Below are 23,481 nucleotides of genomic sequence, written 5' to 3'. Positions count from 1 at the left end.
TTCCAACAAACTAGAGAAATCCAATCATTTTTCAGGAAAATAAGATTGAAAACCTTCTTTGAAGGTAAGCCCTGCGAACCAACTGAAGACTCAGGGTTACACAATCCTTCAACCTTCACACCCCATAACGGGATGGTCCCAAATGAAGTCTTCTTTTGAACAAGCTGTACTTAAAGACATCAATAAACTAGATCGACAGACACCACACTCTAACATCTCTAAGAATGAGATGATTGTATTGAAATCACTGGCGGAAGACCCCTTGATTACTATTAAACAGGCGGACAAAGGGGGAGCCACAGTTTTAATGAATACTGTGGATTATGAGTTGGAATGCACCCGACAACTCAATGATCAAAGATACTATACACCCATCCCAAGTGATCCAACCATGCGCCTACAGACCACGATCACAAGCTTGGTTACAAGCGCGGAATGTGAACAATGGATCACCAAAAAGGAGGCAGATTTTCTTATAAAAAAGGACCCAAGGGTACCATATTTTTATATATTGCCCAAGATCCATAAAGCAACCAGGCCAGTACCAGGGAGACCGATTGTCTCAGGGATAGACTCCGTATTGGAGCCACTCCCACAATTCTGTGACCATTTCTTACAACCACTTGTGAAATGCATTCCCTCATACATCCAAGACACCACGGATGTACTACGGATTTTGGATACCATCCAGGACATAGGAGAGATTGATCTCTTGATTACCCTAGACGTTGAAGCCCTCTACACGAATATTCCTCAGAGGGCCACTCTAGAGGTAATAGAGGAAAGACTGGGCTTAGGAACTTGGAACTCTAACACTCCGCAGACCTTTATTATGGAATGCGCCACCCTAGCCCTCACCGAAAACTATTTCGAGTACAGAGGAAAGTACTATCACCAGACCCAAGGCACATCTATGGGCAGTACTTTTGCCCCTTCGGTGGCCTGTTTGTACATGGCGGAATTTGAAGGAATACATATACACCATGAGTCGAATCCTTTTCGGGACAACATTAAAATGTGGAGACGCTTCATTGATGACATCCTGATCCTGTGGAGAGGCCCCCCAACCTCCCACGAAGCTTTCCTTGAATGGGTTAACACATTGAACCCTTACCTACATTTCACCATGGCCTCTTCGCCAAATGAGATCTCCTTCCTTGACCTAACAATAAAACTGGAAGAAGGGTCCATAAGCACTACCCTGTACAGAAAACCCACAGACCAACAGCCTACTCCACTACAAGAGCCATCATCCAAGGGCCTTACGCACTAACCTGCCTTTTGGCCAATTCCTGCGGATAAGACGCAATTGTAGTGATGTGTCCGACTACAAGAAGGAGTCCGCAATCCTCTCTAGGAACCTACTCGACAGAGGCTACCCTAAAAGCGATGTCCTAAAAGCCAGAAAACGGGCCAGGAATAATAACCGAGAAGCCCTCCTTGAACGACAGGAAAGAGCCCCGGTTGAGAATCAACCGATCACCTGTGTGACCACCTTCACCCCGCTATCCAATAAAATCAGGAATACGATCAAACACCACTGGGGTATTCTCAACACAGGGGACATGGTTCTGGAAGAACCGAGGTTTGCCTTCAGGAGATCACAAAACCTGAAGGATATCCTAATCAGCACCAGGCCAAAGAGTGTCAGGAAAGAAACTCAACAAACCTTGTGGCACTTGCCCCCCGTGACGGGCCATTACCCGTGCGGCATGTGTGGGGTATGCAGATACACCATGACTCTGAAGACCATACAGCTTTCTGAGACTTTCAAATGGGAGCTCAGACATCACACCAATTGTAACACAACACATTGTATATACATGCTAATTTGCCCGTGTGGCTAACAGTACATCGGGATGACAACCCGCCCCATCAAAACCCGCATCATCGAACATCGCAGCAATTTCCGCTGCAAAAAGACCCATACAAAAATGTGCAAACACTATGTAGACTCCAACCACAATGAAGACTCTTTGAAGTGGGTAGTTTTAGAATCCAGCCCGAACTGCCCCAAAAATGCCCTCTTCCGGAAGGAACAGAGATGGGTACACCGACTGTCTTCCGATAAACGGGGCCTTAATGAAGACATCCCCTGGCACTCACTTTAAATCATCCATCTCATATATTGTACCGAGATCATCCTTATCCCCTTGCTTCCATCTTCGGCGAAGGTGAAGCATCTAGTGTTAACATAATACTCAATCAACTTCTCCTTTGCCTTTAACACACACCCCCCGTTGGCCTCGAACCACACGCTGACATCTTTCCCCTGCCACAAACACACCAGGGTCCGCATGACTGTAAGACCAATATACGGCCGATGCACTTACACACCCCATCCAAGGGATCGCTACTGTCCGTTCACAGCAGGTTTTCTCCTGGCCACTTTCTATCTGCCCATTACATCATGGCCGCCATAGTGAGTGCCGACATCACATGACCTTTCATGCCGAGCGGTAATTCCGATATACACGCCGGAATTCTGTGGGCATAATTTGGCGCATACGGGGTCCTTCCCTCCGTTCCCCCTAAGGTTTCACAAAATAAGGCCCCTCAACGCAAATTGCCGGCCATTACTAATCTGAGTGACCGGTGATACATCAATCTTTCACCATCACAATATGGCCGCCATAGTACCTGCGTCTATCACGTGACATTAAACAGTAGGCGGCGACGCGTTTGTGAACGCCGGTTTGTTTGTTTAAATAACACCGACCGCCGAGCTCACTTATCTACTCGAGCTCGGCGGAGATGGGTAGGTCTTCCCACGCGGACACGGGCAGATTGAGGTGAGTGATACCGTTCTGAGCAGGAGAAGGGAGGTCAGAGCCTTTCTCGTAGAGCATTACCTTGCTTGTGTTTGTAACCCAGAGGCACTACTTATGTGCTCCCTTCTAGCTACATCTATTAGGCTCACCCCCGATGTTCTGACCCGCCGACCCCTCATGTGGCAAGTAGTCCCTGACCTGTAGGTGAGTAGGGAGCGTGCCCTTTTTCATAACACCACTTGTCAGGCCACAGTGTGAGTTTGTTGTTGTCAAGCCACAGTATGATATAGCCGGTGCCTTAACCACCAGCACTGCTCATTAAATGACACTGAATGGGTAGTACATCTCTCTTAGACTGCTGCATTTTAAACCCTTGTTTTTAAGCACCCTTCTTTCTCATCACTATTTCCCTCACGTACATAGTGGTTGTGTGTGCTCCCCACAATGCACGCTGCACGCTCAACACACTCAGGCATGCACTGGTTGTGCTCAATAGTTCACAGTACCACCAGCATGCCACATCATTTTCATGTCCTGGCGATGACTTGACTTGTTTTGGTTTACTGAAAAACGTTTTAACCATTGCTTGTTTCTTTTTCTTCTCTCTATGTGTAGGCATAGGAGTATCCACAGAGGTAACTTACACCACACACATGACACAAGCATGTTGTTCTTCTTATCTTCACTTTTATAAGGTCCTGATGAATCGCGGGTGACTTTACCCTGAGCGAGAAACATGTCGACCATTCGCACTTCTAGCCTTCTCTAGGGTCACTCGACCTAACCTGTTGATACCTAGCGAGCTAGTCCCACGTTTTAATTGCAGCCAGGGGACCCCCAGAATAAAGTGAATTCCGGTACCCCTTGCTACATTTTAATAACCTCACCATAGCAACACACCATCCTGCCCACACACCCCCACTTCACCATAAGGCTGTTGGATAAAAAGATCTCCGCCAAAGAGCCCCTCTTTGAGGTGAGCCCGTCGGGGGTTGCACCGCCTCCCCGACGAGGAGCAAACGCCTATGATGAAGCATGACACCCTTCTGGGTGTGTGAGGCAACTACATCCAACATAATGGATGCCCTAGGGTGTCATTCAAACACCTTTGGTCACGCCAGCTAAACCTCCCTTATCTCTCTACAGGAACAGTTCAGCAACCCCTCTATTGCGTCATCTGTACTAGATACGGACACATGCTGTTACTGGACCTTCCACCATCCTGAGTGGTAATCAGTGTCCGTTTATCAAGAGATCAATTTTCCTCCCTCCTTTTTGATAAATACTCCCTAACTTGCCATACACACCAACATGGCTCTCTATTGAGAGAGCAATTCTAAATAACACTGATCCCTTAACTCTCCTCACCGCCAATAAGCAGGCACAAAAGAACAACCCGATCTTTAAGATAACAAGACAGGCGCTACTCAAAATAGACCAGAAGCTCGAACACAGCATCAGAAACTCACATTGGGAAACACTCTGGACTAGGTTTCTCTTACCCAGCACAGTTGGAAGCAGAAGCGTTTCCCCACACCTTCTACTACCTGAAAACACAACACGCACTCCCAGACATAGAACTATACAATTTCCTGGCAATCAAAACAGCCCGAACAAAAGCAAAGCTAACCGAGCACAAACCCTCAATCTTTGATTACATGGAAACAATAAACCAGACCGGCCACCAGATCTCACACATATATAAACTCCTCCGCCCTACATCCATCAGACTCCACGCCAAAAACACCAACTACTGGGAAACTCAGCTAGGTACCAAACTCACTGAACGAGAGCTACAATCCTTTTGGGCAACCCCATTGAAAAACATGATATAGCCGGTTCTAGCTCAAACTAAATTCTGGCTACTACATCAAGCATTCTGGACACCAGCGCGTCTAGCATTGATAGGACAGAGATAACGACAGATGCTGGAACTGCAACATAGAAAGGGGGGACCTAGCACACCTCATCTATCACTGCAGTAAGGTCAGCTAACTTTGTGGGAAGGTGTTCAACTTCATCAACAAAACAGTTGGCTGCACTCTAGACAGTACATTCGCCACAACTACAACGGCCCATATCACATCTGAAGTAGCAACACAACAGGACAGAAACCTCCTGGACTTCCTTCTGATGACTGCAGTCAAAACAGTCCTAGCCAAATGGAAAGATACCTCCGAAATCACATTCAAAGAGTGGCTGAACTGGGGGACATTTCTCAGGGGGGCGGACAACACTGCACTCAGACACACCCCATGGAAGAACCCCAACAGAGGAATGTGGTCAAAACTAGACTTATTCCTAAACCCATTCAAACAGCCATGAAGAACAAAAACCCTGAACCAAAACAGGCAAACACAACTCCAAGACGGCCCGACGACCTGACACTAAATAACCGCACATTAAATTTTATGTTCCGTGTAATGTCTTTGTATCAACCTAACACACGACCATCCGCAATAACATAAATGTTCAATGTTATAAGTGCGCTAGTAGGTGGGGCAGACACGACTACACTGGAAAACCAATATCCGTACCAGATTCAAACACAGCCACTACCGTATGCCGGAATGTCCCATGTGAATGCCCTATACACTTGATATTTATTGTCTGTCACTTTGTACTCTGTAACTTGTAAATACCAATAAAATATTCTAAAAAAAAAATAAAAGATGCTGATGTGACCGCATTTACTTGAGCACAATAAGTAAGCTGATCATCAACTAAAACTCCCAAGTTGTGTGCTTTCTTTACTGGGGTAGGAAGTTTACCCAACTCCGGAGTCCACCAGGTTGGGGACCAGAGGGAGGTTTGGTTACCAAACAGAATGACCTCTGTTCTTAGCTCTATTAGAATGTACGTAGGGAATATTAGTATTTGAAGAGGAGTAGGAATTCGGGGGGACAGGTACTTTCTGCCTGGGAGCATTGGCAAGACCCTTCAGTTTCATCAAAGTGTTATTTCTTATTCCTGTCTGGACACTTGTGTGGTTTTCCATGTGGGTTGCTGGTCACTTTGAAGAGAACAAAAGCATCTCCTGCATAACAAGTCTCCTCAATCCTCCCAAATGTCCAGTCGCAGGGGGTACCAGAAGGACCTGATGTATTATATATATATATATATATATATATATATATATATATATATATATATATTTATTTATTTTTATTTATTTTGAAAGTTTTATATAGCGCGAACAAGATCTTCGCAGATATCAGAGCGCTTTACAGAGGGGGGAGCATGTATACGCAGATACATCAGTCATGTTAAAGGTACATTGAGGTGATAACATAAAACAATCAATAGGTAATTTCAGAATCGAAATAACAATACAAAGTGTTCGACAAGTAGTACAGATGAGTATCAAGTCTTTGTAGTTTATCTCCAGTAGTGGTTCAAGTGTATTTAGCCATGAGGATCGCTTTTACTTCTTTCTTGAAAAGTATAGTAGAGGTGATGAGCCTGGTTTCAGGGGGGAGCGAGTTCCAAATCCTGGGAGCCATTCCTGAGAAGGAGCGTTTATAGGTTTTTGCCTTGCGGAATCTTTTAGGCTTTAGCAAAAGATTATTTGTACCTCTAGTGTTTCTGGAACCTCCTGAAATCGTCCGCTTCTGAGCAAGGTATGTAGGTGAGCTCAGGTGGACAGCTTTGTGCGTCAGACAAGCGATTTTCAGGTGTATTCTGGCTTCAAACGGCAGCCAATTCAGGGATTTGAAGTCAGGGGAAATGTGTGAGTGTTTTTTTGATCCAGTGATAAGTCTCGCTGCGGCGTTTAGAGAGGCTCTGATGGGTGCCGTGGTGGCTTGGGGGAGACCGCAGAGGGCGGTACTGCCGTATTCTATTCGAGGTATGACTAGCGATTGTACCGCAGTTTGGAAGTCTTTGGTTGGAAGGAAAGGTTTAAGTTTCCTAAGGGTGTTGATTTGGTAGTTCGCTCCCTTAGTTGCTTTGTTGATGTGTTCCTGCATGCTGAGATTGGTGTCAAGTGTTATGCCCAAAGATTTCGCTGAGTCCACGATGGTGGGTTGGACATTGAGTGCCGTTAGGTCTTTAAGCCACATTTGTGCGGTAGTGCTCTTCGCGGGTGGTGAGATCAGAAGGAACTCTGTTTTAAGGGCATTGAGTTTCAGATGATTGGCGGCCAACCACGATTGGGTGCTTCTGATCGTTGAGTTCAAGAGCGTGATGTCTTTGGGTGATTGTAATTTGAGATAGAGTTGAGTGTCGTCAGCATACATGTGGAAGTGTACATTGGATTCCTGCAGCAAGGTGATGAGAGGTTCCATAACTAGGTTGAACAAGGTTGGGGATAGGGAGGATCCTTGTGGTACGCCTAGCGATACAGGTCTTGGTGCAGACATCAAGTTGTTGCTCTTGAATTTCTGCGACCTGTTATGCAAAAAGGACGTGAACCATTTGAGCACAGTTCCAGATAGGCCCATTCTCGTGTTTAGTAGTTCGATTAAGCTCTCATGTTTGACAGTGTCAAATGCAGAGGAGAGATCAAGGAGGATGAGGAGGCAAGTATCGTTATGATCTAGGATTTGGAGGGCGTCGTCGATTATGTGAGTCATAGCAGTTTCAGTACTGTGATTTGCTCGGAAGCCTGATTGATGAGAGTTGAGGAGATCAAACTGAGTAATGTGTTTGGTTAATTGTGTTTGTGCGCATTTTTCCAGCAGTTTGGCAAGAGTCGGAATGTTGGTAATGGGACGGTAGTTGTTTAGGTCAGAGGGGTCAGCTGTAGGTTTCTTTAGCAAAGGTGTGACTTGACCAACTTTGAGGGAGTCGGGAATGATCCCTTGTTGAAGGGAGCTGTTAATGATTTTGGTCCAGAGTGGAAGGAGCGACGGGGTAAGGACTTTGACAGCGTTGGCAGGAAGGGGGTCCGTGAGGTGATTGGATGGTTTCAGAGTGCTGAGCAGTTTGCCAATTTCTTCCTCCGTGTAGGTGAGAAAGGTTGACCAGGTGGCATTGTTTTTTGGTGTCGTGGGTGCTATGCGGTGGGGTTTGGGATAGAGGCTTGCGTCTATGAGGAGGTCATTCTTTATGTTGTCAGTTTTTTGGTTAAAGAAGGAGGCGAAGTCCTCACAGGAGGGAGCTTCGCAAACAGTGTTGAGATGTTGGGGTTGTTCTTTGGATTGTGTTCGGATAAGCTCAAACAGCTTTCTCGGACGATTTTTGGCTTGGTCAAGCTGACGGCTGAAGAAGTCTGATTTTGATCGTTTTATTTTCCTGAAGTAGGCGTTTCTCCTTTTCTTCAGGTTTTTTAGGTTCAGTGCGGAGGGGGCTGATCTCCAGGTGCGCTCTGCCATTCGCATGGCGCGTCTATCGTCATTGAGACTCCCGTCGTACCAGGGATTGGACATTTTTGTGTGTGTATATATATATATATATATATATATATATATATTTTTTTTTTTTTATGTACGAAGTCGGCATAATTTTCAATATAACACCACTTTGTGGTGTTGCTGCAAAAACTCCTTTGAATGTGGTGGAGGATTTTGTGATATTGGAGGGTAGAGGACACTTTAACACCTTCTATATTGGTGTGCGTAAGGGTATTGCAAGGCATTTTAGTCATGCCTCTCGGTATGCAAAGGAGGGATGTGAAACAGTTGTCCGTCTTTGGGCATTGCAGCCGCAACTGGTGTTACTATAAGCTTGCGTTTTAGAGTCCACGAGAAGATTTGCCTATTTGGCACAGGCGACTCAATGGCCTTGTGAATGTGATGCTCTGTAACTGTTTCTCATTTCAAGTGTTTTTCTTATGGGGGTGGGGGGAGAGAAGTCTGTCTATAATCTTATTGTATGCAATCTGATTTTTGGTCTTTCTTGTATGCAATGGATGAGATTGGTTTTCATTACTGAGACCGGTTTACTGAAGTGAAGACCTGGTAGCTTGGCGGGAAGCAAAGATGTTTAGTATGTTCTGTGTTCTCACTGGTGGTTTATCTCTAATTCTGCACAGATGCTTGAAAGGTATTTTGACTTGTTTTTTAAAACAGAAAATGAATCTGACCAGCCAGATGACCACACCGAAATGGAGCAGAATGGAGCACTGAATAGCTCTGCCATGATAGACCGGATCTTCAGGGGAGTGCTCGACAGTGAGAATTCTGAGAAATCAGAGCCAGAAGAAAACGCTCCGGATGAGCTGCAAGACTGTCTTCCTCAGTTCTCAGTCTTATCACCACTCGGAAAGTCTCTCAACCTAGAGTCTGTTCTCACACCATTGGTAAGTTAGTTTCAGTCTTCCCATCCAATCTCTCTAAAGTAAGCAACATACCTACTGCCTTTTGCCTGTTCCCAATCCAACCCCGGCCAACCATTTGTCAAAGGATGATTCGGAAAGGCTCTTTTCATGCTTCAGTATATCATTCACTCAGTCTTTTTCATTTTGCTTTTTGGTACTCTTCGGTTTAAAATAGAATACAAGGCTCTAAGAGTACCCCAACACAATAAAAAAAACTGGACTGGATCAGCTACTGATGCATGGAGTGCAGAAAAATGTCAGTAAAGTATTTTTTTTTATTGCTTAATGCCTAAACATATAGAACAATACAATGAATTAGTAACTTCCAGTCATTCTCTAGAACAGCTGGTGTTATCGATTCTGAACAGTGAGGAAGCAGAAGTTTGCAAAGAATGGTACAGCTTGCCAGTGACCTAGGTTTAATGAAGGTGCTCCTTTATAACAGCTGTTAAGTGCTACACAACAGGTTCATGGGTTAAAGGGGAAGTGTGGTAAGGTTTGCTACAATTTGAGTGTGCTTCTTCTGCCGTAACATTTAAGGGGGGGGGGGGTGCAAAGCATACCAAAATAAAAACGTGATGTTACCTAGGCAACACATTGATTTGGGAATGATTTTGGTTGATTACAACTTATAAGTTTTGTTCAATCTTTTGACATTAAACCTCTGGATTGCTCTGCTGTGGCAGAAGATAAAAAAAAAAAATATATATATATATAGTTATTAATTTTGGTCTTCGTTAATGACATTACATACTACTTTTGTTTGGGGAACTGTGGGCTTCTGAGCTCAAGGATTGTACTTTATTTAATGGGAGGTGATTCATCTGTAGGTGTGCTAATGCATTTCTGACCTGTGCAGAAGGGCCTGATCCCACATTTCGAATTGTCTGGAAAACTCGAATACTGAAACCCTAAAAGCTTATTCTTTATGCCATGGAATAGAAGCGTCCGCAAATTGGCAATTAATAGTCACAGCCTTGATAAGCTGTTTTGCTAACTTTGATTGTCTCCCAGGAGCAGTACAGTCAGTTGTTTGCCCCATGCAGGCCCGGGGCTTCTTGAAGACAAAGTGTATACAATTATGTGTGTATTGTCATCCATATTTAGATGAAATATTCAACTTATGAATGATACTTCTAACCACAGATTCCTCACCTTGTGTATACTCTCAAGCACACCTTCCTTAGCTGTCCTATACACTCTATCAGTAATACTATTCCATTTAATACGAAGTTCACTGTAGAGAATATTTTTTATCAAACTACGAGGAGACTGCCTCCCTGCATGTACTATTGTATTGCCCGTAGTAGTTTTTCTGTACAATTTTGTCAAGTGTTTGTTCTCATCAACATACACTTACAAATCTAAATAGACTACTTTAGTCTCACTCTTGCCTGAAAAGACTAGATTTAGATCATTTGGATTAAAAATACTAATCTAGGCTTCAGCAGCTGCGTGGGTGCCTTTACAAATGGTAAATAACTCCTCTATATAACGGGCCCACAGTGCAACATTCTTCACTAATTCTTCAGGTTGATCTGTCCAGGCCTTGTGCTTCTTCCACCAGCCGACGAAAAGATTCACGTATCTGTGGTCTAAGCATGTGACCATGGTAGTCCCACGTTTTTGTTGCTACAGTTGTCCTGCAAAGGTGAAGATGCTAGTAACCAGACAGAATTTTGTGATTTCTAGAAGCATCCGGATATGCTCTCTGAATCTTAACTGCCTTTTGTCCAAGCACCATTTCACTGCTTTCAGACCCTTATGATCAATACATGTATACAGGCTTGTCATGTCAAGAGTAATTAATAAAATCTCCTCCACTCCCACTGTATCCCATCTATTAGTCTAAAATTCCTGCGTGTCCTTCACATAAAAACTAAGGTCTTTGATAAAAAGGAGTCCATGTAAGCACATGTATTTTTCCAATAAGCTTATTTGGTTAGCCACTATTGGTCGTCCAGGGGGGATTGACCATGCCTTTGTAGACTGTTGGTAGATGTTAGAAGGTAGGTAGTACAGAGTATTCACAGATCAAGAACAAATATTCCTCCTGGTCTAGCATGTCACTGTTCCTCCAGGTTTGCAAGAGATTATGGAAACTACCAACCCATCTACCATACTCCGTTCTCTTAATAGGTAAAAAAACGTTGATGTCCTCCAGTTGTCTAAGCGCCTCCGCTTTTCCTAAGCAGCACTATATTACCACCCTTGTCGGAAGGTCTAATGACAAGGGACTCTTCCTTCTTTAGATCTTGTATCGCCCTCCACTGTTTCATGGGGTTATTGTAGCTCTTTTAAAAAACTGTTTAGAGCCCTTAGATCTTGAATAAAGGCTTTGTGGAACACATCTTTGGCATCATAGGGAGTTTGTGGCATGAATCGCGACTTCATTTTCAGATTGCTCATCCCACTTCGTTGTGTAGTCCCTGCTCTGACTAGGCAGGCCGTAATATTATCTCCAATTTAAGCTGTTTGGGATTCTTCCAAAGCTTGAAACGTTAACAGTGCGTCTAAGCCATTTCCGGTTAAAATTTCCATACCTTCTGTGGCTGTTAATAAACGTGAGGGATTACTTCTTGGATGCAACAGATGGATTTTTCATTGCTTTAATTTCCTCACACATATGAACAAGTTAATAAGAGTCTGCGTAAAGTTTAATTCGGCAGTAGGACAAAATGTCAATCCCAACTGTAGTACCTGTATCATTATCCCTCACTGCTCTATCAAACAAAATGATGATGGTCTTTTCTTCCGGGGCCATTAACATTTTCCTCTTCTCCCCTTGCCCGAGAAGTAATCAATTCGCCCTGTCAGAACCCCCCGCCCGCCCTGTTTTGTAGTTTCAATCTGGGGGAATTGTCTATGGAGGGGGTCGTCTGCTTTCTCTTATCAATTGGTACTCCTGAAAATAAGTAGACTCCTTCACATTTTCTTGGCCTTCTCCTGTTGGTGGTTTTTCTCCTTTAGCAGTTTCAATTGCGGATTCAGAAGTGTCTCTTGTTGTTGTGCCAATTCTAAATTTTTGCTGAATTACTTGTCTCCGTGGTGCATCAAATCTCTTTGTAAACGTCAAGATATTTCCTGGGTCGTGATCTTTTTGTCTCTAGCAAATTTTGTTTGCTTACGACGTTTGACGTTTTCATAGTCTCCAAGTCATTTCTTCATTACTATTTTCAACTCCTCACTTTGCTTTGTATCTTTGTCTTTAGATATCATTTCCGCGAGTCTCTTAATTTCTTCCTGTAGTTTTGCTCTATCACTCCAGGCATACTTAACTAGAATTGTGACCATCCCTTTGGCTGAATTTGTTGTGTCTTCCGCCCATTTTTTTAGTAATTCAGGTTCCGGAATCTCATAAGAAGGAATGGTATAAATTTGCAAGCCTCTCGGTATTTTCGACCTCCAGGTAATTCTGGAGTGAGGTTGCCTCCCACCATTTTCTAATCTAGCTCATATACTTTTTTTCATTTCATTGCAACTTTTACCCTTCGCCGATGCATACAAAATCATAACAGTGATAATCTTTAATGCCTATATGAATTGACAGATGGTACAATTGCATATAAATGTGGAAGGGTATACATGAATGTGTAACGCTTCCATTCAAAGATGGCCACCATCTTTTTGGAACCTTTTTTCATATGTACCTCACGTTCACACTGTAACCAATGATTTAAGTTTGTGACTTACACTGACATTGAGGAAGGCGACATGCCATAACGAGTCTCAGTGCTGGCTACTTGTTAATAGATTTTTGCTTGATCGAAAACCCTGGAGTGCGCTCATGATTGGCTGTACAACTGCAACATGCTGTGTGTTTGAAATATATGTATATGTATATATGTGTGTGTGTGTGTGTGTGTGTGTGTGTGTATATATATATATATATATATATATATATATATATATATATATATATATATATATATATATGTGTGTATATGTATGTGTGTGTATTTATGCGCAGTTGAGCACGATATTATATAACCACTGAGATCGATGCAGTTTTGATTCTGGAGTTTGCTGACTACAGTTTGACAAACCACAATAAGTGATCCACTAACCCAATTTCTTTTCAGGTTTCTTGGGGCAGCCCCTGGACATGTAGACCGCTTTTTCCTGCCTAGCGCACCAGTCCAACGCCTTCTTTCAAGCAGTTAGTTGTGGAGTGGAGGCCGCTTTCCAGAATTTGCTAGTGTCTTTTAGTTAGGACTATCCTAATCCCCAACAGGGTTTCAGATGGCTTTTAATACAATTGTGAATTGCAAAAGGGGTGGTGTTGACCCTGTGCAAGGAGCCCTATGAGCCTTTCTACTCTTATGGCTTCACACCCTGCCTGCACCTGAACTAGGTTGTCCGAGATGTTCAAGTCCATTGACCAGAGACTGTGCCTAGTACCTCCAGTGCATCTTCTGACCTTTTGAAAGCCAGGCGGTGTAACTAAAGCCCCCTTCTTTGCCTGTTGTGAGAAGAGTGAGTGCGGCATGGCACAGTAGCTCAAGTCCCCTCTGCAACCAGGAGATTTTGCTTTAAACTGTCTGTCCATGAGAAGGAATGATTGAGCTGCAAGCCTTGAACATTCTGAGCAGAAGTCTCAATAAAGATAATCACAGAACCTTTTTCAGGGCAGTTAGCAATGCATTGAACTTCCATAAGGTACACCTTTTTGATAAGTAAATGTTTAGTATCTCTTTAGTAGGACAGTCTGCCTAGACATTCAATTTATTATATGTGGTACACTTTGCTTACTGAATGTAAACCTTCTACCCCAAATAACCCGCCAAGAGAAGTCTTTGACTGTTCAACCTTGCTAACCTCTAAAAGTTCATGAGTAAAAATGAGCTATTTGGATGTTCATTGAGCTTGCACTAGTAACACGCTGTTCAGAAACACAGCTATGCTTGTCACAAGGATGATCTACTTGCGCCAGATGTTCAAACTCTTGGATAACTAGGCTCACTATTCTAAGTACAAACATTTTTTGGCAGAGAGAATGAGTAAAGCTCCACTTCCCATTTGACTGGTAAAACTCTCAAACACCTGTTTACTAAAATTGTCAAGAGTGGACCATTATTCCAGGTGTAGGGCCTAAAGCTTTGACACCAGTTTCTTAAGATCCCACATTGGGAAACTTGATTCTCGTTCTTAAACTGTACAACATATTAGCCTATACACCTGCCTTCAAAAAAGCTGTCTTGATAAATCAAAATGTCTGGACACCATTGGGCTCTTAAATATTAGTAACCAAACTTGGGGAAGTTCTGAATCGGCTTTTATTACACTAAAAGAAAACACTTTCTGCCCTATTCAGGCCATCGCTGTTTTGATATTAACCAGGTGTTGGTGCTCTCCCCCTCCCATTAATTAATTTATTTTTTTTAGGTCTCCTCTACAGGCTGCTTTTAGCTGTTCGTTATTGAACGAGCTGTTGTGTACAATACCAATGTGTGGACTGGGCTTTGGGGTCCGCCCATTGTTCATGGTTGCTTGGTTCTCTTTTGCTTAGATGTTGTCCAGTGGCTTTTCTTCCTCAAGATATTATCCCTCCCATTGAGTATAGCCTCTTTACCATCCTTTTGAATTTGCACTCCCTGCATACAGGGAACTACTTTATATTTTTCTTTCAGCACACCATGTTTTTTTTCTTTTCTTGCGTTTTCCCCTGCCTGTATCCTGCCCCCCAACAATCAATCAATCAATCAATCATAACACTTGTATAGCGCTCTACTCACCCGGAAGGGTCTCAAGGCGCTTAGGGGAAGGGGGCCGCTACTGCTCAAACAGCCAGGTCTTGAGCTATCTCCTGAAGGCGAGGTGGTCCTGGGTCAGCTGAAGATGGATGGGGAGGGAGTTCCATGTCTTGGCCGCCAGGTAGGAGAAGGATCTGCCTCCGGCGGTGGCTCTTCGGATGCGTGGTACGGCGGCGAGGGTGAGGCTAGCGGACCGTAGCTGGCGGGTGGATGTTTGGAAGGTCAGGCGGTCGTTGAGGTACTTGGGGCCCAGGTTGTGGAGAGACTTGTGTGCGTGGGTGAGTAGCCTGAACGTGATCCTCTTGTTGACGGGGAGCCAGTGTAGGTTCCTCAGGTGGCCGGAGATGTGGCTGCGTCGAGGGATGTCCAAGATGAGTCGGGCGGCGGCGTTATAGATGCGTTGTAGTCTTTTCTGTAGTTTGGCTGTGGTTCCGGCGTAGAGGGTGTTTCCGTATTCCAGCCGGCTGGTGACGAGGGCCTGGGTGACTGTCTTCCTGGTTTCGATCTGGATCCATCGGAAGATCTTGCGGAGCATGCGGAAGCATGAGGAGGAGACGGCGTTGACTTGTCTGGTCATCGAGAGGGAGGAGTCCAGGATGAAGCCCAGGTTACGTGCGTGGTCTGTCGGCTTGGGGGCGGTGCCCAGGGCTGAGGGCCACCAGGAGTCGTTCCAGGCGGAGGGTGATGGTCCAAGGATGAGGACTTCCGTCTTGTCTGAGTTCAGTTTCAGGCGGCTGTTCTTCATCCACTCAGCGACGTCTTTCATCCCTTCGTGGAGGCTGGTTCTGGCGGTGTCGGGGTCTCTGGTGAGGGAGAGGATCAGCTGGGTGTCGTCTGCGTAGGAGATGATGTTGAGGTTGTGTTTGCTTGCGATGGTTGCGAGGGGTCTCATGTAGACGTTGAAGAGGGTGGGGCTGAGTGATGATCCTTGCGGGACGCCGCAGATGACTTCGGTGGTCTCGGAGCGAAACGGGGGGAGGCGGACTCTTTGTGTTCTTCCAGCGAGGAACGAGGTGATCCACTTCAATGCCCTCTCTTGGATGCCGGTGTTGCTGAGGCGTTGGACTAGGGTGCGGTGGCAGACAGTGTCGAACGCGGCAGAGAGGTCCAGGAGGATGAGTGCTGCTGTTTCCCCGTTGTCGAGAAGGGCTCGGATGTCATCGGTGGCTGCGATGAGGGCGGTCTCGGTGCTGTGGTTGGCTCTGAAACCGGACTGCGAGGGGTCGAGGGATCCATTCGTCTCGAGTAAGGCGGCAAGCTGTCTGTTGGCGATCTTCTCGATGACTTTGGCAGGAAAAGGGAGGACCGAGATGGGGCGGAAGTTTTTGAGGTTGGTGGGGTCCACTGTTGGTTTCTTCAGTAGGGCGCTGAGCTCGGCATTCTTCCAGCTCTCCGGGAAGGTGGCGGTGTCGAAGGAGGTGTTGATGACGTCTCGGAGTTGGGGTGCGATGGTAGAGTCTGCCTTGTTGAAGACGTAGTGGGGGCAGGGGTCAGTCGGCGATCCAGAGTGGATGGTGTTCATCGTGCGGGCTGTGTCTTCGGTGGTCACTGCAGTCCAGGTGCGGAGGGTGGCGGTGGGGTGCGTTGGTTCGACGGTTGGGTGTGAGGATGGTGCGCCAAAGCTGTTGTGGATGTCGGCGATCTTGCGGTGGAAGAATGAGGCGAGGGAGTCGCAGAGATCTTGTGAAGGGGTGATGTCGTTGTTGCCGGTGCTGGGGTTGGAGAACTCCTTGACGATGCTGAAGAGTTCCTTGCTGTCATGGGCGTTGTTGTCCAGTCGATCCTTCAGTGACTTCTTCTCTGTGGTGCGGATGAGCTGGTGGTGCTTGCGGGTCGCGTGTTTGAGGGCGGTCATGTTGTCAGTGGTCCGGTCGAGGAGCCAGGCTTTCTCGAGGGTGCGGCAGGTCTTCTTGGAGTCCTTGAGTTAGTCGGTGAACCAGGGGGCCTTATTGCTTCTGGGTTTGCTGGGAGGGTTCTTCAGTGGTGCGCGGTCGTCGGCGCAGGTGGTCAGCCACTGTGCGAAGTTGCGGGCTGCTTCGTTGGGGTCCGGTGTGCTCGCTGTTGGGTTCTGGCTGAGGGAGGAGGTGAGCTGGTTGGCGGTGATCTTGCTCCAGCTTCTGTGAGGAACCTGTTGCGGGTGGTGGTGGGTTGTGGTTTTTCTGAAGCTGAAGTGGACGCAGCTGTGGTCTGTCCAGTGAAGTCCGGTGGAGTGGCTGAAGGCGATGTGCTTGCTGAATGAGAAGACGGGGTCAAGCGTGTGGCCGCGTAGTGGGTGGGGGTGTTGACCAGTTGCTTGAGTCCGAGGTTGGCGAGTTTGTCCAGCAGGGTGACAGTGTTGCGGTCCTTGTTGTTTTCCAGGTGGAAGTTGAGGTCCCCTAGGAGGATGTAGTCGGCGGAGGGGAGGGCGTGCGGGCTGATGAAGTCTGCGATGTCTTCGCTGAATTGTGTGCGTGGTCCCGGGGGTCTGTAGATGAGGGTGCCTCTGAGGGTCGTCTTTGGGTCGGTGTGAATCTGGAAGTGGAGATGTTCGGCGGCAGCATAGGTGTCGTCGGCGTCGGTCGTGATGCGGACGGTGTTCTTGTGGACGATGGCGATGCCTCCCCCAGTCTGGTTGACGCGGTCCCTCCTGATGATCTTGTATCCATCCGGGATGGCGATGTCAGGGGCAGAGAAGGCGTTCATCCAAGTTTCAGTGAGGAACCTGACGTCTGGTGAAGTAGTGTCGAGCAGGTTCCAGAGTTCGACGGCGTGTCTGTGGACGGAGCGGGTGTTGAGCAGGATGCATTTGAGGTCGCTGCTGGGGTTTGGCTTGGCGGGCGTGGTGCATGTTCGGAGGCAGGTGAACTTGCAGGTTGTGCAGGTGAAGGGTCCGAGACATTTAGTAGGTGAAAAACGGGGTTTGAGTAGCTGACCGAGGAATGGCACACGCTTGTGCGTGTGGTTTTCCTTTTGTGCAACGCGATTAGCCTTTTGCGTGCGTCTTTTTATAAAAGACTGCACGCAATTGGCCAAAGGTGGGCGCATTGCTCCGCCCATGGCCTATTAGTTTCTATTACAAGCACCAAAGGCCATATGGTTTCAATTATCGTGCCCGGGCCCGATAATTGAAAGCACGTGGCGCGCGTGCCACTTGAGGGCGTGTTTGTTTCACAATTGCGAAAAACCCCAACACATTATATGCATCACTTAAACTAGGTTTGTCCGTGACTGTTGAAGGGAATCGAAATTTGCCTAGCTTACGTAACGGTAAGTTTCAATTCTATTAAGGACACGGAGGCGAGGATTATGCTATATCTTCCTTCGCTTTATTAACATAAAGAAACCACAGCAGCTCAGGAAAAGATATAATAAGAACAAAAAATGCTTTAAACATAAAGCATTGACGTAATGTTCAACAAAAAATCAACAACTCCCAAGAGTCTCTTTGCTTATAATAATAGTCCATAGTCCTTTGTCTCTGTCCATCATCACTATATAACCGGACTTCCCATCATCTTCCTCCTCTTTCTTCGCGCAGATCACGCTTAAGCCTCATTGGTCCTGTTTAGCACCGTCGTTGCCTGCCAAAAAAGGAACAGCATCAGCGAGGTGGCCCAGGAAAATGCGACAACAAGGCGAGGAGCATTCAGTGAACAACACAGTACCGACAACGTAAAGGAAAACGCTTTACTTACTGCCATACGGGTGGGTAGAGACACCACCGTAGTCCGGGTGGGATAATCCTCGCCTCCGTGTCCTTAATAGAATTGAAACTTACCGTTACGTAAGCTAGGCAAATTTCGATTCTATGTCAGGACCGGAGGCTTCAGATTATGCTAGTTTAAAGCTTACTTACCACCAACTGAGCCAAATCCACCACCGGCTTAAAATAAAACCTCTTGAAGGTGGAATCCGAGGACCAGTCCGCCGCTCGCATAAGGTCCTCCAGACGAGCACCCACCGAGAATGCCTTAGAGGCCATGGCCCCCCTGGCGGAGTGTGCTCCAAAGAGAGAAGTATTGATGCCCGCTTCCTGCATGACCCAACGCACCCACCGAGCAATAGTGGGAGAGGAGACAGCTTTGTGTGGCTTCCGCAGGGCAATCAACAACTGACGCTCGCCCGGAGGGCGCAGATCCAAGGTCAGGTCCTCATATGCTTTGAGGCATTGCACGACACACAACTTAGGAGTGTCAGTAAAGGCTGGATAAGAAATGGAACGCGACGACGTCTTAGTGCGTCGGCCCACCGTAAAGGTAACCCCATCCGGGGAGAAAATGCGTGCAGAAACATCCAGCGCGCGCACGTCCGAGACGCGCCTACAAGAGACCAGACATAACAACATGGCTAATTTCGCCGAGAGCTCCTTAAGAGACAGATAAGAATTCGCTGGCCACGACAGGAACAGATTCAGAACCAGATTGACGTCCCAAAGGACGGAATACCTGGGTTCTGGCGGCAGTGCGAGGCGAACCGCTCGCAGAAGCCGGCACACAAAAGGGTGTTCCCCTACCGGATGGCCATCGATGTTATCGTGGCCCGCAGAAATCGCCGACCGGATAGCATTGATCGTCCTATACGCCAAACCCTTGTCGGCCAAATGAGCCAGAAAATTCAGCACGGGAACAAGGCCGGCGACCATGGGATCCAAATCCCTTCGTAAACACCAACGCATCCACTTAAGCCAAGCGGATCTGTAACGCTTCATCGTACTATCGGCCCATGCTTTGGAGAGCAAGTGCGCAGCTGACCCCGAAAGGCCCGGGAGCGTCCAGCGTCTCCTGAGAGCCTCCACGCCACGAGGCGGAGAGTGTTCTGCATGACGAGAGGGTGAGGTTCCTGATCCGGGCTCGTCAGGAGCAGAGGAAACAGGGGGAGTAGGATTGGAAAATCCCAAGAAAGTTCCAGAAGAACCGGAAACCATACTTGAGACCTCCACAGCGGTGTAACCAACACCAGTTCCGCACCCTGGCGGCGTATTTGAGCCGCCGTTCGCATGATCATGGAGAACGGGGGAAACGCAAACGGCTGTTCCCGACTCCAATCCTGCAAGAACGCGTCCGTGGCCTCCGCCAGAGGGTCCGGCCTCCAGCTGTAGAACCGCGGCAGCTGGTGGTCGAGACGGGACGCGAAGAGGTCCACCGAGAAGGGGCCCCAGAGGGAGTGTAGCCACCGGAAGACTCCCGGATCCAGTTTCCACTGGCTGGCATCCCTGAGATGGCGAGAGTGCCAATCCGCTACCTGATTGCACTGACCTGGCAGATACTCCGCCGTCACCGCAATGTGACGAGACAGGCAATAATCCCAGAAGTCCTTCGCTAAGTCCGCCAAGGCGCGGGACCGAGGACCTCCTAGGTGGTTCACATACCGGACCGCCGAAATATTGTCCATCCGTAGCAGGACACAAGCCTTGATTGAATCTTTGGTCCAACAGCGAACTGCGAAGGAGCCCGCAAGGAGCTCCAAACAATTGATATGCAATTGTTGTTCTTCTGACGACCAGGCGCCGCCGGTGGAAAAATCCCCGCACCGGGCGCCCCAGCCCGACCTGCTGGCGTCGGACTCTACGATCAGGTCCGGAGCCGAACCGAAGATCGCTCGCCCATTCCATGCCTCCATGTGAGACAGCCACCATGACATTTCCTCCTTCACTTCGTCCGTGAGAGGGACCCACTGATCGTAACACATCCCCCGGCGCAAATGCTGCGCCTTCAGGCGCTGAAGAGCCCTGTAGTGCAGCGGGCCCGGGAAAATCGCCTGGATGGAGGACGACAGAAGACCCACCACCTTGGCGACATGGCGCAGTGACGTACGATCCTTCGCGATCGTCTGCCGGAGCAGGTGTCGTATCTTTGCGACCTTCCGACCCGGCAGGCTCAAGACCGCCTGTACCGAGTCCACCACCAAACCCAAAAAGGTGATCTGCTGAGTGGGAACCAAAACCGACTTGAAGCCGTTGATGACGAACCCCAGTCTCTGAAGCAGGCCGACAGCTTGACGCAGCTGTCCCGCCAGTACCTCTGGGCACTGTCCCATGAGGAGGATGTCGTCTAAGTATACTAACATCCGGACCCCCTGACTTCTGAGAAACTCCACTACCGGGTGGAGGACCTTCGTGAAGCACCACGGGGCCGACGAGAGACCGAACGGTAGGGCGGTGAATTCGAACACCTTGCCGTCCCACAGGAATTGTAGGAAACGACGATGAGGGGGGTGGATGGGAACGACCAAGTAGGCATCCTTGAGATCCAGTCGCACCATCCAATCCCGAGGGAGGAGCACGTCCCGAAGGAGGTGGATCCCCTCCATCTTGAAGTGACGGTAGACCAACCACCCATTGAACTCCTTGAGATTGATCACAGGCCTCTTGCCCCCATCTGTCTTGTCTACCAAGAAGACGTTGCTGAGGAACCCACGTGGGTGGCGCGTTGATAGACGGATGGCTCCCTTGCGCAGCAAGTCTGAGACCTCTTCGTCTATCAAGCGCGCGTCGGAATCTGCAAAAACCATAGGGCGCGGGGGCCTCACCTGAGTTGGCTGGTCGTAAAACTCTATATGGAAACCTCTCACAGTTTGCAAAACCCAAGCATCGGCAGTGAGCAATTCCCACTCCCCGTAAAAGCTTGCCAGCCGCCCCCCAATCGGCACTTGATCTAAGCAAAGTACACTTACCGGGGGCATTTCCTTGTCCGGAGTTCTTCTTGAACCCTCTGCCACCATAGCGTTGTCCCCTGGTGGGGTAGAAGTTGGTGTAGTTGGCCGAGGTCTGGTACTGACCTCTTCCGGAGCCTTGTCCACGGTTGTTGGTCTGCTGACCACGGCCGATCGCGCGGCCCCTGCCGCGACCGGCCCCTCCAGAAAAACGCTGGTGGAACACCCTCTTGATGCTGGACTGGGCCTTGTCCAGCGACGTGAACGTATTCACGAACTTTCCCAGCTCGCGGATGAAAGGCTCACCGAATTGGCCACCCTGGGCCACGGCACCTGCCTCCGACGAGGCCAGGTCCCCCAGCTTCGGATCCAGCTTGATAAGGAGCGAACGCCGCCTCTCCGTGGACAGGGCACAGTTGGCGTTGCCCAAAAATACGATCACCCTCTGGGCCCAGTTGGAGAGCACCTCCGGTGAAATGGCGGTGCCATTCGCTCGGGCCTCCTCCGCCATATCGAGGATCTTCGTGGCGGGCCCGACCGCATCCAACAGCTTGTCCTGGCAGGCCCGCCAGGACCGGTCGATCCCCTTCCTGGGGTCCTTCATGAATTTCGCCAGGAAGGTGGCCATCTTGGGGTCCAATTCTGGTGTCATGGCCACTTTCCCTTCCAGTGTAGGCCGAGGGCATTCCCCGCGCAAGCAACCCCTCGCCTCCTTCTCCAGGGGCTTGCGCAGTCTGCCCGCGACGAACTTCGCCACCGTCTCCCCCGGGGCCCAGGCCGCGGAACGGGGGTGGACGATCTCGTCCGGATCCAGCATGCCCGACTCGTCTCGGGGCATCTCCTTCGCTGAAGGTGCCGGAAGCCAAGAACGGGTCGACTCCCCGTCGTCATCCGTGTCCGGAGAGTCGTAGATCGGGGAGGCGGGCGCAGTAGACACGTCGCCCGAAGTGCCAGGGTCCACCAAGGGCGCCGGAGGCCCCGCCGTCGCCTTAGCCAGGAAGGAGTCGCGAAGTCGCTCGAAAGCGCCCTTGTCCACGCCCCGGGCCTCCGATGAAGGTCCCTCACCACGGGGCCTCTTCGGAGCGGGCGGTAACCCGCCGGACGTCCCCGGGAGTTCGGGGGACGGAGGCACCTGCGACGCTGCCAGCTTCGCACACTCCTCCACGATGCGGGCAGAAAGGCGGTCCTCCATGGGCCCCACCACCTCCGTCACGCAACGATAGATGGAGCTGTCCACCGCCTGATAAAACTCATCATCCTGCAGATAGGGGCAGGCCTCCTCGTCGTACTCCCCTTCCATCTCGGAACCAAGGGGCAAATGCGGGGCACCCAAGAGGGCGGCAACCGAGAAAGTTCTCGAATGTGGGCAGGCCCAGCGGCTGCGATCACGTTTTGGGCCAGCTGACGTGGCAGGTGGGCTGCACCAACCCCCAAGCGCGCAGACCCTCCACGCCGGGACCGGGTCTACGTACCCCTCAAGCGCGCTAGGCCACACACGGGTAAAGAGGTGCACAGGTCTCGCCCGAAGGCGATTCACGCGGTCAGAACCTCTATACAGACCCCAGAGGGCGTCAAAATTGGTAAAGTACAGACCTGGATCACCAGGTGTCAGAGGGGTACGCGAGGGTCGGCCCCTGCGCAAGCAGACCCCACGGCGTGGCTCCTCACACCGCGGAGGCGCGCCGGAGGGTTGGCGAAGCGACAGGCCGCCCCCGTGCGGTCTATGTACACACCGCACACAAGTGGGAATAAAGTCGCGTAGGAACGATAGAACGTTCCCGCAACCGGGGACTCTGAAAGGGAATAAACCATGCAAGGAGTCCCCAAAGACCGCACACAAGATAATAAATCACAATAAGAGAAGACAAAATAGAAAAAGCACTTATCTGGCTGCGGGAGCAGCGAAGAAAGAGGAGGAAGATGATGGGAAGTCCGGTTATATAGTGATGATGGACAGAGACAAAGGACTATGGACTATTATTATAAGCAAAGAGACTCTTGGGAGTTGTTGATTTTTTGTTGAACATTACGTCAATGCTTTATGTTTAAAGCATTTTTTGTTCTTATT

The 23,481-nt window shown here is 48.6% G+C and overlaps 1 protein-coding gene across 1 annotated transcript in view; it reads left to right on the top strand.

Moving 5' to 3' along the window:
- The window catches only part of LOC147664071 (anillin-like), a 278,145-nt gene that overhangs the window by 179,909 nt on the left and 74,755 nt on the right, over positions 1-23,481 (top strand). The window contains exon 11 of the mRNA XM_086950003.1: positions 8,783-9,012. Within this exon, the coding sequence (XP_086806129.1) occupies positions 8,783-9,012 (230 nt within the window). The remainder of the gene's footprint in view (positions 1-8,782; positions 9,013-23,481) is intronic.

This window comes from Lissotriton vulgaris, unplaced genomic scaffold (assembly GCF_964263255.1).
Source record: "Lissotriton vulgaris unplaced genomic scaffold, aLisVul1.2 SCAFFOLD_2308, whole genome shotgun sequence".
NCBI lineage: Eukaryota > Metazoa > Chordata > Amphibia > Caudata > Salamandridae > Lissotriton > Lissotriton vulgaris.
Note: the sequence above shows the minus strand (reverse complement) of the source record. Positions and strands in the feature narration are given on the sequence as shown.